Source organism: Solanum verrucosum, unplaced genomic scaffold, assembly GCF_900185275.1.
Source record: "Solanum verrucosum unplaced genomic scaffold, falcon-dt-bn FXZP01000298.1, whole genome shotgun sequence".
In the NCBI taxonomy this organism is placed as follows: Eukaryota; Viridiplantae; Streptophyta; class Magnoliopsida; order Solanales; family Solanaceae; genus Solanum; species Solanum verrucosum.
This window is the reverse complement of record NW_026020113.1, coordinates 70,526-84,305: the sequence shown is the minus strand read 5'-3', so window position 1 is coordinate 84,305 and position 13,780 is coordinate 70,526. Positions and strand designations below refer to the sequence as shown.

The 13,780-nt window shown below is 39.1% G+C and overlaps 1 protein-coding gene and 1 pseudogene across 1 annotated transcript in view; both read left to right on the top strand.

Annotated features, from left to right (window-relative positions):
* Positions 1-12,796, top strand: part of LOC125825610 (uncharacterized) — an 85,132-nt gene extending 72,336 nt beyond the window's left edge. The window contains exon 24 of the mRNA XM_049504934.1: positions 12,662-12,796. Within this exon, the coding sequence (XP_049360891.1) occupies positions 12,662-12,733 (72 nt within the window). The 3' untranslated portion in view covers positions 12,734-12,796. The remainder of the gene's footprint in view (positions 1-12,661) is intronic.
* Positions 1,987-2,995, top strand: LOC125825633 (rRNA 2'-O-methyltransferase fibrillarin 2-like; annotated as a pseudogene).
* Positions 12,797-13,780: the final 984 nt, after the last annotated feature.

The window sequence follows — 13,780 nt, the reverse complement described above, 5'->3', positions numbered from 1 at the left end:
CCTTCAGCAAAGGCAACAGGGACCTGCTCCATTAATTGCTAGAGCACCTGCACCCAGATACAGAGGTGAATTTAATGTTCAGAATTCGAAGGACTTCAGGGCTAGACCAGCACAATCTTCGGGTAGTGTGGCGCAAGGGAGTAGTAAGCCTCCGGTTTGCGCCAAATGTGGTAGGAACCACTCAGGTATTTGTCGAGAAGGCTCCCTTGGTTGTTTCAAGTGTGGTCAGAATGGGCATTTCATGCGAGAGTGTCCAAAGAATAGGCTGGGTAATGGAGGCAATAAAGCACAGTTTTCTTCAGTTATTCCCCCAGACAGGATGGCACCTAGAGGAGCTACTGCTAGTGTTGGTGGAGGAGCGAACCGCCTTTATGCTATCACCAGTCGCCATGAGCAAGAGAATTCTCCGAATGTTGTAACTGGTATGATCAAAGTCTTTGCTTTTGATGTGTATGCTTTGCTAGACCCAGGAGCAAGTTTATCGTTTGTAACTCCTTATGTTGCAAATCAGTTTGAGGTTCTTCCTGAGAGACTTTGTGAACCCTTTTGTGTTTCTACACCTATTGGGGAGTCTATTCTAGCGGAAAGAGTTTATCGTGATTGTCCTGTTTCCATCAGTCACAAGAACACCAAGGCTGATTTGGTTGAGTTAGACATGGTAGATTTTGATGTCATTCTAGGTATGGATTGGCTTCATGCTTGTTATGCATCGATAGATTGTAGAACTCGAGCAGTCAAGTTTCAGTTTCCGAATGAGCCAGTCCTAGAGTGGAGTAGTAGTTCAACAGTGCCTAAGGGTCCACTACAAGAAAATTAGCCTCTAAGGAAGGGAAATCTGGTCCCTGAAAGTTCAAATCTGGTCCCAATCGAGCAATCGAGACCAGAAAAACCTGGTCGTCACTCATCCTAGAAAGTGCCGTCGCTACTGGTCAATAAGGACGAGTTCAAAAAACTGGTCCCTGAATGGTTTTGAGACGACAAAAAATTCTGGTCGTGAAATACCTTTAGGGACTACATATCTAGTCCCAAATGGACCATTGATATCTTGGTATTCAGGTCGTTAAACCTCTTTTGCGACCTTCCGCAACCTAGTCCTAGTAACTCTTTAGAGACGAGTGTGACATGGTCTTAGAATAGAGTTAGAGACCACTGACAATCTGGTCCTAGAATAGCTCTAGCGACCATAACAAACTGGTCCTAGAGTTGTTTTAGGACGAACAACAACCTAGTCCTAAAATTGTTTTAAGGACGAGCATCATTTCTAGTCCTAGCTTATTCATTAGAGACGAGCAACAATTTTGGTCCTAGATTGACCTTTACAGACAGTCAATAATTATGGTCTCTAACTTATCACCATTGATCCTACAACCATTGATATCACAAGAATCTAACAAATATCAAATTAATTACAACTAAAAATCTGGATACAAAAGATGATATAGAAAGGATTGTAGGGCGATAGAAATAAAAATTGCAATTGATTACAATAAATTTGTGAGCATCACATGATGTAAATTCAATATTTGCTTAATTATCAAAAAAACTTAGATATCAGTCAAGGTTTTCATAACATTCTTAGCAAAGTAAGAATGAGTTGGTCCATCTTCTAAGCTAGTATCTTCACTGAAGAATGAACAAAAGTTGAGCAAACAAACTTAAAGTTTAGTCTTTGTCATGTGATATCCAGAAACATCTCTACAAAATCTGCAAGAAATAAGAAAAAAATCTATTAGAAAAACTTTCAGATACATCAATCAAGAATCCAACATCTATTTTAGAGAAGCACACCTAAATGCATTTTGTCAAAAATTGAAATAAATGGATAGGAAAGATAGCTTAAGAGACGAGCTAGATGAACAACAACGTGGCAGAAAAATGTAAAACAGAGAAATTAGCAGCAATGTTATGTTGCAGCTGTGCAGGAAATTTTACGTTAAGCAGATATATACACCCGACACTTACCAATAAGACTCTCTAGGCGATTCAGCATTAGGGTTTATAGCTCTACTTGATAACTCTTCTCTGCTTCCATCAATTTCCAGCAGCAGCAGCAACAGCCATGGTTGCACCAACTAGAGGTCGTGGTGGTGGTGGATTCAGGGGCGGTAGAGGAGATGGAGGAGGACGAGGTGGCACAGGTGGTTGCAGTGGTGGAAGAGGGGGTTTTGGAAGCGGAGAAAGTGGGATGAAACGAGGAGGTGAAAGATGGGGTAGAGGAGACAGAGGTGGAAGAGGTGGAGGAAGGGGATGTGGAGGAATGAAGGGTGGTAGTAAGGTTGTGGTGGAGCCTCATAGACATGAAGGTGTGTTCATTGCTAAGGGCAAAGGAAAATGCTCTTTGTACTAAGAATTTGGTACCCGGTGAAGCTGTCTACAATGAAAAGAAAATCTCTGTTCAGAATGAAGATGGAACAAAGGTTGAATACAGAGTGTGGAATCCTTTCCGTTCTAAGTTAGCAGCTGCAATTCTTGGAGGAGTTGATGACATCTGGATTAAACCAGGTGCTCGTGTCCTTTACCTGGGTGCTGCTTCAGGAAAAACAATATCTCATGTCTCAGACCTTGTTGGTCCTGATGGGGTTGTATATGTTGCTGAATTTTCTCACAGAAGTAGAAGGGACTTGCTTAACATGGCTAAGAAACTTACTAATGTTATTCCCATTATCGAGGATGCTAGACACCCAACCAAATACAGAATGTTGGTTGGAATGGTGGATGTGATATTTTTTTATGTTGCTCAGCCTGATCAGGCAAGAATTTTAGCTCTAATGCATCATACTTCTTGAAAGCTGGGGGTAACTTTGTTATCTCAATCAAGGCAAACTGTATTGATTCAACAGTGCCAGTGGATATCGTATTTGCTCAGGAAGTGAAGAAGCTACAAGCTGAGCAGTTTAAACTAGTAGAGCAGGTTACTCTTGAACCTTTTGAAAGAAACCATGCTTGTGTTGTTGGTACCTATTGTGTACCAAAGAAGCAAAAGGCTGCTGCCTAGAAAATTTAAGATTATGATTTTTGTTAAACAATATTTTGTAGGAGGTTTGTTACAGACATTATCGACACTATTATATTTGATGAAAGTGTAATGAAAAAAAAAAGCCTCTCTAGGCGCACGATAAACGCGAATTGTTATCTTACACATGGTGGCCGAAATGGCAAGAGGGAGGATGAGAAAAGCCAGTATCAAGAAGCCATTGATGTATTTTAAACAACAAGGAAAAAATGTGAACCAGAAAAAAATAACAGTTTGGTATAAATACGATATCGGAAGCACAACTGATAACACCGGAGGACGAGCTGAACTGTTTACAAAGTCTACAATTTGGAAGTTTTGACCCAGCTCAGATCCGTCCAATTGCTGAAGGAGAGGAAATGGATTTAGGGGTGAAATCACTTGTTAAGTTGAAACCAAATGAGGGTGAAGAAAATGGTATAGAGATGGCTGTTCGAGGACTTCAGTTCTCAGATGCAGATTTGTGGGGAGATTTGTACTGAATTGTCTAAACATTAGAGAATTTTGTAATGAATGTGTGGATGATGAGGGTTACTGTATATTGCACCTATTAATGAATGATGCACGATGAGGGTTACTGTATATTTAGGTTTGAATCTATTGAAGATAAGGATGCTGCAAGCAGGACCATACACATTCTTTAACAAACCGTTAATACTCCAAAATCCTAGAGGCTAGGAAATTTCTAAGGAATATGGACGAAACCATTGCAGAAGCTAAACAAAATACCCTGATTTATATGCTTCAAAGTGCACTTTTTTTATATCCATAACATTGATAGCTAAAAAAACAGTTTGGATGAGGGGAAAGTCAGCCAATGGAACAGTGGCCTTTGCTACCTGAAAAGGCAAGGATCGTCACTCCGAAGAGCAATGAAATAGAGATAAGTGAGAAGAGCCAGGGGTGCACATCGTCGAGCACAACAACATCAGTTCCTAATACATCAGTACCTGAAGTGCTTATTTATGGCTATATTGACTTGGTACTGCTATTTGCAAAATGTCTGATTAGAAGCAAGAAATTCCCATTGGCGTGCTCCTATATTCATAGAAATGTCATGGCATGTTTCAAATCACAAGAGGCCGCATGAAAAAGATTAACATATATTATACTATATGATAGAAGCATGTAAATAAGAGCTGAAGGGGAAAAAAACTAAGATGACCATTAATTTTCTCATTTTTTACTCAAAAGTTTTGGCTGAGCTGTTTGAAACGTGCTTTTTTAGATATATTTGGTAGTATTAAATTTGATTGTTTTGAACATTTATGAAAATGTGATTCTAGCTCAAATTCAGAAAGTGACTACTAATTTTGAAAAGACCTTGTGTACATGGGACTTGCAGAAGCAGCCTATAAGGCATAGGGAAACCCCTACTACAAATCTGTGTAGGTATGAACTTAAGCTAGGGAGCTGCCGAAGAAGGTTAGAGTCAAGGATCCTAAAGGAAGAGAAGTTGAGCAAGCAGTGACTTACGACTGGGTGAAGGAAAGTGATACAATCAAGGTTCTAAAAGTAGATTCAGACAATCATGATGGAACATAGCAGATCAACTGGACACAAGTTAAGCCGGATGAACAAGAATTTGGCAGAACACAATAAAACAGAAAAGCTGGCAGCAGTGTTGCAGTAGTGTAGAAAATTTAATTCAGTAGGCATACCTGGAAATTTTCAGAAGCAAAATGTACCTTTACTAACCATTCTCATTTTTTTATTGTCTACTCCACTTGGGACATTCATAAGAGACTGTTGGATTGACTTGTCCTTCACATATTTTGCTACAACAATTGAAACATGAGTTCAGTTATTATCTACAAGCTTGATCTCTATTTCTGAACAATATGTTCCTAAGTTATAAAAACACTCTAAGGTACTTGATTATAGATTCTTTATCTATTACAATTAATTGCTAGCGACTGTAGATAAACTTCTAAAATAAGAAACATTAGCTATATGGACAAGAACACACGACATATTAGGTAGCACTATATAATATGAATCATGTGTATATTTATTACCTCAATGGCTGCCCACATATGATTCAACTTTTCTTGCGTAATATCATGCCACGATGATACTCCCAAGGGACAAATATTACGATCACAAACAAGTTTTCCCAAATGCCTCTAAAATAGATTGCTATTTGTTCCAACCTAGAGGAGCAATCAGAAAAGAGAATGTTATCCTCTATTCATTGCTACAAGCTACGAAGTTTTATGTACTTTGTGAAACACATAATCGCTAGAACCACACATGGAGTTAGCCCCACGAAATTCATAAGACAAACTTTCCGGAACACAAAAATACCTCACATGTAGTTATAAGCCGCTGGAAATTCATATAGAATTAAATTCTAATGCCAAATAAATCAATTTTGTTCTTTTTAGGTTCATCATGATGCTTCGCCTCTTTAAATTTGACGAAGCGACAAATATCACACGCCTATATTTCTCTTGCTTAATAAGTTATATGGAAAAGGTATGGACCTTATAGATACAATACATTTGTTTGCGAGTCTCGCCTCTCCTAATTAACAGAAGCATTACTATTATGTAAGTATATCTTACTTTAAAAGTTACATGTAAGAGGTCTACTTCTTATTTCACTCACAAAATATCAACATCGAAGAAAAAAAATTAGTATATGTTCTTAGCGAAATAATTAGACTTTTCAAATAAAATATGCACTCTATAAAACAAATTGTATAATCTTCAGGCACATACAACAGTTAAAAAAATTGAATAACTATTAGAAACTCAACCCGATAATCTTTCACAGATTGTACATAAGAAAACAGATCAGATCAAGAAACTTTTAACCTATCTAATGTTAGAAAAGAGAAAGAACAAGAAGAAGAGTAACTTAAATTAAACAACAAAAAATCCAAGTACAGTTTATGAAATTCGAAACAATAGAAACTTTATTAGAAGAGTGGTCACAAAATCGAGTCACTATTAGAAACTCAACCCAATAGTCATTCACAGATTGTACATAAGAAAACAGATCATATTAATAAGAAGCTTTTAACCTATCTAATGTTAGAAAAGAGGAAGAACAAGAAGAAGAGTAACTTAAATAAAACAATAAAAAATCCATGTACAGTTTATGGAATTCGAAACAATAGAAACTTTATTAGAAGAAGAACTAAATTACCTGTACGATCTGTTTCACCGAGCAGTTCAGCATCAATTCTATACGATAGAAGACAAAGTTGCGATGGAAAGTACTTTGATGTTGAAATTGGCCGTCGGACGTTGTAGATGAGAAGAACGATCGACTGTTGATGAATAGATCGACTATATGCTGCTATAGGGAAGCTGCGACCAGCAGCAGACAAAGAGTTTTTTTTTTTGCGTTTTACGTTTTGCTTTAGATTTTAGAAAAGAGTAGGGTTTTTCCTTTTTGGCTAAAAATAACTGGCGCCTAAATTTTGGTGAGTTTTTTAATACTTTAGTATTATATTTTGGCTGAAAGTTGGGCTCTAAGTTTTTTAATTGAATTTGGGACAAGTTAATATGTTATTTAGGGACCGGATTAAGTATCTTCGCAATAGAATATACAAATAAGGACCGGAATATAATCTCGTCCCAATACATATATCTTTAGAGACGGGATTAGAAGCTCATCCCTAAATGTTGGTCTTAAGTAACAGTTTTTCTTGTAGTGGTCGTTTTATTTCGTACCTTAAGGCAAGAAAGTTAGTTTTGAAGGGTTGTATCTATCACTTAATCCGAGTCCATGACTCTAGTGTTGAGATACCTCATTTCCAGTCAGTCCCTATAGTAAGAGAGTTTCCAGAAGTTTTTCCTGATGATCTACCCGGAATTCCTCCTGAGAGAGAAATAGATTTCGGCATAGATCTCATTCCAGATACTCGTCCTATCTCAATTCCGCCATATAGAATGGCACCAGCAGAGTTGAAAGAGTTGAAGGAGCAGTTGAAAGATCTCCTAGATAAGGGTTTCATTCGACCAAGTGTCTCGCCTTGGGGCGCTCCGGTTTTGTTTGTGAGAAAGAAAGATGGTTCCCTTAGAATGTGTATAGACTACCACCAGTTGAATAAGGTTACCATCAAGAACAAGTACCCTCTTCCGAGGATTGATGATCTTTTTTATCAGCTTCAGGGTGCCACTTGTTTTTCAAAGATTGACTTCCGATCAGGCTATCATCAGTTAAGGGTAAGGGAATGTGATATCCCAAAAACAGCTTTCAGAACCAGGTATGGTCACTATGAGTTTTTGGTCATGTCCTTTGGTTTGACCAATGCGCCGGCAGCTTTCATGGATTTGATGAATAGAGTCTTCAAACCCTATTTAGATATGTTTGTTATTGTCTTTATTAATGATATACTAATCTATTCAAGGAATGAAAAAGATCATGCTAGTCATCTCAGAACAGTTCTTCAGACTTTGAAAGATAAGGAGTTGTATGCCAAGTTCTCTAAATGTGAGTTTTGGCTTAAGTCTGTGGCGTTCCTAGGCCATATTGTGTCCGGTGATGGAATTAAAGTTGATACTCGGAAAATTGAGGCAGTGCAGAATTGGCCTAGACCCACATCTCCAACTGAAATTAGGAGTTTCTTGGGATTAGCTGGCTATTATAGAAGGTTTGTTGAAGGGTTCTCAACTATTGCATCTCCTTTGACAAAGTTGACTCAGAAGACGGTGAAATTTCAATGGTCTGAAGCTTGTGAGAAAAGCTTTCAGGAATTGAAAAAGAGATTGATTACAGCTCCAGTTTTAATGCTACCAGAAGGTACTCAAGGTTTTGTGGTGTATTGTGATGCGTCTAGAGTTTCTTTGGGTTGTGTCTTAATGCAGAATGACAAAGTTATAGCTTATGCCTCCAGACAGTTGAAGGTTCATGAGAAGAACTACCCAACCCATGACTTAGAGCTAGCTGATGTGGTATTTGCTTTGAAGATATGGCGTCATTACTTGTATGGTGTGCATGTCGACATATTCACTGATCACAAGAGCCTTCAATATGTGCTTACTCAGAAAGAGCTTAATCTCAGACAGAGGAGGTGGTTAGAGTTACTCAAGGATTATGACCTGAGTATTCTTTACCACCCAGGTAAGGCTAATGTTGTTGCCGATTCTTTGAGCAGGTTGTCTATGGGTAGCACCGCCCATATTGGAGAAGGAAGGAGAAGGTTAGCAAAAGATGTGCACAGACTGGCATGCCTGGGAGTCAGCTTCACAGATTCCGCAGAAGGAGTTATAGCGGTAACGAGCAGGGCCGAGTCATCATTAATGTCGGAAGTGAAAGAAAAGCATGATCAAGATCCCATTTTGCTCGAGTTGAAGGCAAATGTTCAGAAACAAAGAGTATTAGCTTTTGAACAAGGGGGAGATGGTGTATTAAGATATCAAGGTAGAATGTGTGTACCTATGGTAGATGGACTCCAAGAAAAGATTATGGAGGAAGCTCATAGCTCCCGATATTCCGTTCATCCAGGTTCCACCAAGATGTATCGTGATTTGCGTGAAGTTTATTGGTGGAATGGCATGAAGAGGGGCATTGCTGAGTTTGTTGCTAAGTGTCCAAATTGCCAACAAGTGAAAGTTGAACACCAAAGGCCCGGTGGTTTGGCTCAGAGGATAGAACTTCCAGAGTGGAAGTGGGAGATGATCAATATGGATTTCATCACAGGGTTGCCGAGGTCTCGCAGACAGCATGATTCTATTTGGGTAATTGTCGACCGAATGACAAAGTCAGCTCATTTTCTACCGGTAAAGACTACCAATACAGCAGAAGATTATGCCAAGTTGTATGTTCAAGAGATAGTGAGACTTCATGGAGTCCCAATCTCCATTATTTCAGATAGAGGTGCACAGTTTACTGCACAGTTCTGGAAATCTTTTCAGAAGGGCTTGGGTTCAAAGGTGAACTTAAGTACTGCCTTTCATCCTCAGACTGATGGGCAAGCAGAGCGCACTATTCAGACCGTAGAGGATATGTTGAGGGCTTGTGTGATCGATTTCAAAGGTAGTTGGGATGATCACCTACCTCTAATTGAATTTGCCTACAACAACAGTTATCACTCTAGCATCCAGATGGCTCCATATGAAGCCCTTTATGGGAGAAGATGTAGATCTCCTATTGGATGGTTTGAGGTTGGTGAAGCACAGTTGATAGGACCAGATTTAGTTCACCAAGCTATGGAGAAGGTGAAAGTGATTCAAGAGAGGTTGAAGACGGCACAGAGTCGTCAGAAATCCTACACTGATGTTAGGAGAAGGGCATTAGAGTTTGAAGTAGACGATTGGGTATATTTGAAGGTTTCACCCATGAAAGGCGTTATGAGGTTCGGTAAGAAGGGGAAACTCAGTCCCCGGTATATTGGAACTTACCGCATAGCCAAGAGGATTGACAATGTTGCTTATGAGTTGGAGTTATCACAAGAGCTAGCAACGGTTCATCCGGTATTTCACATCTCTATGTTGAAAAAGTGCATAGGTGATCCTTCATTGATCCTACCGACTGAAAGTGTTAAGATCAAGGATAACTTATCTTATGAGGAAGTGCCGGTTCAGATTTTAGATCGCCAAGTTCGTAGGTTGAGAACGAAAGATGTGGCGTCAGTCAAGGTCCTTTGGAGGAACCAATTTGTTGAGGAAGCCACTTGGGAAGCCGAAGAGGACATGAAGAAGAGATATCCGCATCTTTTTGAATCCGGAGGGAATGCGGATTAAGGTATTAATTTCCTTCTTAGTGCTCTTTAAAATATAATGGGCATGTTGTCGTTGTTGTTGTAGTTGTTGTTGTTGTTTGCATAATTGCTTGTTGGGTGTTTGAGTTAGATGTTACACCCTTAGTTTTGTAAGAGCAACCTCATTCGAGGACGAATGTTCCCAAGGGGGAGATATTGTAACATCCGACAATTTGAAGTGGCTTTGATGAAGCTTGAAATTTGGAAATAGTCATTTTTTTTGGAAAAATTTAAAATCTGGAAAATTTGGCTAAGTGTGGAAAAGAATGAGTTTTTGGCCAACTTCGAGTAGTCGTAACTCCTAGCTCAGGATGAGTTAGGAGTAGTTCCAATTATGGTTGCGAAGCCCTTGGAACGCACTTTTCAACGCCACCGAGTTTGCTCAATTCCGAGTTCATATGAGGGAGTTATGACCTTTGAAAGTTGGGCAGTTGACAAGGAAATCCGTCCGGGAATCTTTAAGGGCATTTTAGTCTTTTCCCTAGCCAATTCTTTTGAGCTCATATTGTTGTATTAGAATGATCTTTGGATCATTTTTGTCCCTTTTTGAAAGAGAAAGAGTTAGGGTTCTTGAGATTTAAGAAGAGGAGAAGGAGAAGGAGAAGAAGAGAAGGAAGAGGAGCTTAGTCAAGATCGTTGTGGATTTTCGTCGGGGGTGATCCCTATTAAAGGTATGTGAGTTTTTCGTGTGGGTTGATCCTTTCCCCCACACACACCTAGTTTATTATATGATTGAGAAAAGATTGGAATAGTTGTTGAAGTTGTTAAAGTTGTTGAAGTTGTTAAAGTTGGTGAAGTTGGTGAAGTTGTTAGTTGTTGTTGATGTTGTGGATTGTGTAGTTGAAACCTATTGTATGTTGAGGGAATTATGATTCTAAGAGTTATGACCATTGGAGGTTGATTCACATCTTTTCGCAGCAAATATCTGGGCTGTCGATCCCCATCTACGGGCGTGACCTACGGACCGTAGATCAATCGACGGTCCGTACTGGTCAACCGTCGATCAAGACAGAAGTTGGTTTTTGGGGCGTCGATCTACGGGTCCGACCCAAGGTCCGTAGCTCGATCCACGGACCGTAAGTCAGGACCGTAGGTCAACACTTAGTCTTTTTCTTAAATAAATTCTGGGGAAAATCTCTGACGCGATCTACGGACCTACAGTACGGACCGTAGGTTCATCTACGGTCCGTCGATGGCTTCCGTAGATGCCGCCTGTGTCACCAGAAATCTAAAGTCTCAGCCAAGTTCCCCATTCCTTTTCCCACTTTCTCAAGCAAGTTCCAAAGTATTATTACCTATGTTTTATGGTTGTTTCCGACACTCCATAGTGCGTCTAAGAGTTCAAGAATCCCTCCATAACATGTGATCGAACACCTTGAATTCATAATTCCGATTCAAGGAAAGATGGTTCCAAGTCAAGTGAAGTTAGCAGTCAAGTTAAGTCAAGAGTTTAAAGTTGAGTTCAGTCTCAAAGTTATTAGGGAACTATGTATTCCCAAAGAAGTTTTAAAGAAATGTTTTTACAATTGAACAAGGTTGGAAACTGAGATTTCCAAAGGGGCCTTCGGGCTAGTTTTTGAGTAATTATCTCATATCAGCAGGAATAAATATGTTTTAAAAACATAAGAGCCAGTACATTTTTGGGAGTAGTATCGAGCACCGAATTGGGGGAGCGTTCCAAAGAACCCACAGCCCCCATAGAACCATGTTAGCCACCATGGGTAGAAAAGGATCATGCTTTCTAGATGAATCCTTTTCAGATTAGACTAGTGGATCCATTAGGCAGTTCAGGTCTTATACCTTTGGCCGGGTATAAGATGCTCTGGCAGCGTGAGGTCGATCGCTGTATCATCACTATAGCTCTTATGTGATGGTTGTCGGTTAGAGAAGCTCCCACAGCAGTTATTGTATTTTCATACTCAGAGATTATTGTATTTTTATATACATCAGTTCATTGTATTTCTATATACATTTCAGGCTTATTGTATCTTGTATACACACAGAGTTTATAGCATGTTTTAAACAGTCCTTCTTTATATCGCACTTGTTTTAAATTGCCTTATATTGAAAGAAGTCAGTCAGGTTGAGTTGAGTTGAGTCAGGTAAGCTATTCAGTTTCTTCCAGATTTCTCCTTCTAGCCGTTGTTGCTTAGTTTTCCAGCTTGCATACTCGTACATTCCATGTACTGATGCCAGTTGGCCTGCATCGTTTCATGATGCAGATTCAGGTATCCCAGATCAGCAGCCTGCACGTCGTTGATCCAGCTGAGCACTCCAGAGTCAGTGGTGAGCCTCCTTGCATTCCGGAGGGCTCAATTATTGAGTGTTCTTAGTTTTGATTTTATTAGGATGTTGCGGGGTCTGTCCCAACATCCATCTCAGTATTTTTAGAGGCTTCATAGACAGACAGTCAGTCAGCTAGTTTTGAGTCTCTTAACTATGTATTTATGTAAATATCCTATTTTGAGATTCGGGTTGCCTTAGGGCCATATTTTATAAGTTAAGTTGTTTTGAAATATTGCATTGCTTTGAGTTATTCTATTGAGTTAGGTTTCCGCTGAGTTAAGAAAGCCAGGCCAAGGGTTCGCTTGGGGCCAGCAATGGTTTCCGAGTGCCGGTCCCGCCCAGGGTGTAGGCTCGGGGCGTGACACATATCTTTTTAACATGCCATTTCATGTTCTTCGATTTTTTTTTCTTTTTTGTGAAAGGTGGCGGTGAAATTCAAACTCACGTTGTATCATGTTGAATTATGTGAACTACTTCATTTAAGAACTCAAGCAGTTGCAGTGGACAGACTTTTAATTTATCTATTAAATTGTGTCGTTAACAGTAAAATACATGCATGGAGTTATTCCCTTTTTCTACAAGCAATCTTGAATTCGTTTCACTAAATTTGAGAAGTAAAACAACTCAGTGGTGCTTATACTTTGTAGATTGTATTTTCAAGGCCAGGCAATGTTGCAGCTTTTGGTGATCCTTACAATGGTGTGCCTTCAGCTTATTAGAGTCCCTTTGTTTGGAATATTTTATTTGAACTGTCATCAGTTCCTCAAAACAGCATGAAAGACATAATCAAGACATATGTGTCATTGGTTCATTCTTAATTCTGTGATTCTCTTGTACTATGTTGTGTTTAACTTTTTCCAATTACCTAATAAGTGTTATTCAGGGAAATTACTAATACTGAAATAGGAAATATCCCTGGTTAGGATCAAGCGTTTACCATCATGCCAAAAGTTATAGCTAATAGAGAGGGTACAACTTTATTTCGCCTTTCTAAATTCGCCTCGCCTCGCCTCATCACCTTTGGCGAGAGGCGAGCACCTTTCATAACACTGCCTGCCTCATGCATCATATGTTGCTCTTGGGAATCAAACCCATGACCTTGAATTTGATATTGGATGTTAGGATCAAGCGTTTACCTTTATCCAAAAACTATAGCTGATAGAAAGGGTGCAACTTTATTTCTTAACTAAGCCCACCAAGCAAGTGTCATGTTCAATCATGTTTCCGATCTGGGCCACCTCAGCCTCCTCGTGGGCCTTTCATAGGTAAGATGTTGACATTACTCGACATTTCCTATTAAACTTCTAGATATTTGTGTGACTATAAAACATCTTAACATCTCATTAAAGGTAAAATAAACATATAAAAGTTAAATTAATACTAAATATATAAAATGTCATTCTTATTAAAAAAGAGTGTCACATAAAGTGGACGAAGGGAGTAGCATATGTTAAGTGAAGTGATAGCAAAACCAAGATAAAGGAGTTTGATAACCTAAAAGGAGATTATATTATGGAAAGTAAAAAGGGAGAAACAGTGTGACTCCTAAAGGAGAGTGTGTTGACTACAAACATATATAAGCTTTTATTGAGGCTTGAGATCAATGATGTTGCACACAGAGGCAGAGCTCAGATTTTAAGGTTATAAATATCACATTTTAGAAAGTTTAACTTATTGGGTTCTAAATAAATTATTTCTACAGTTTAAGTGGATTTTTAAACACAAACACATGACTTGTGCCGAAGTTTTGAGTTCTGCCGAACCTA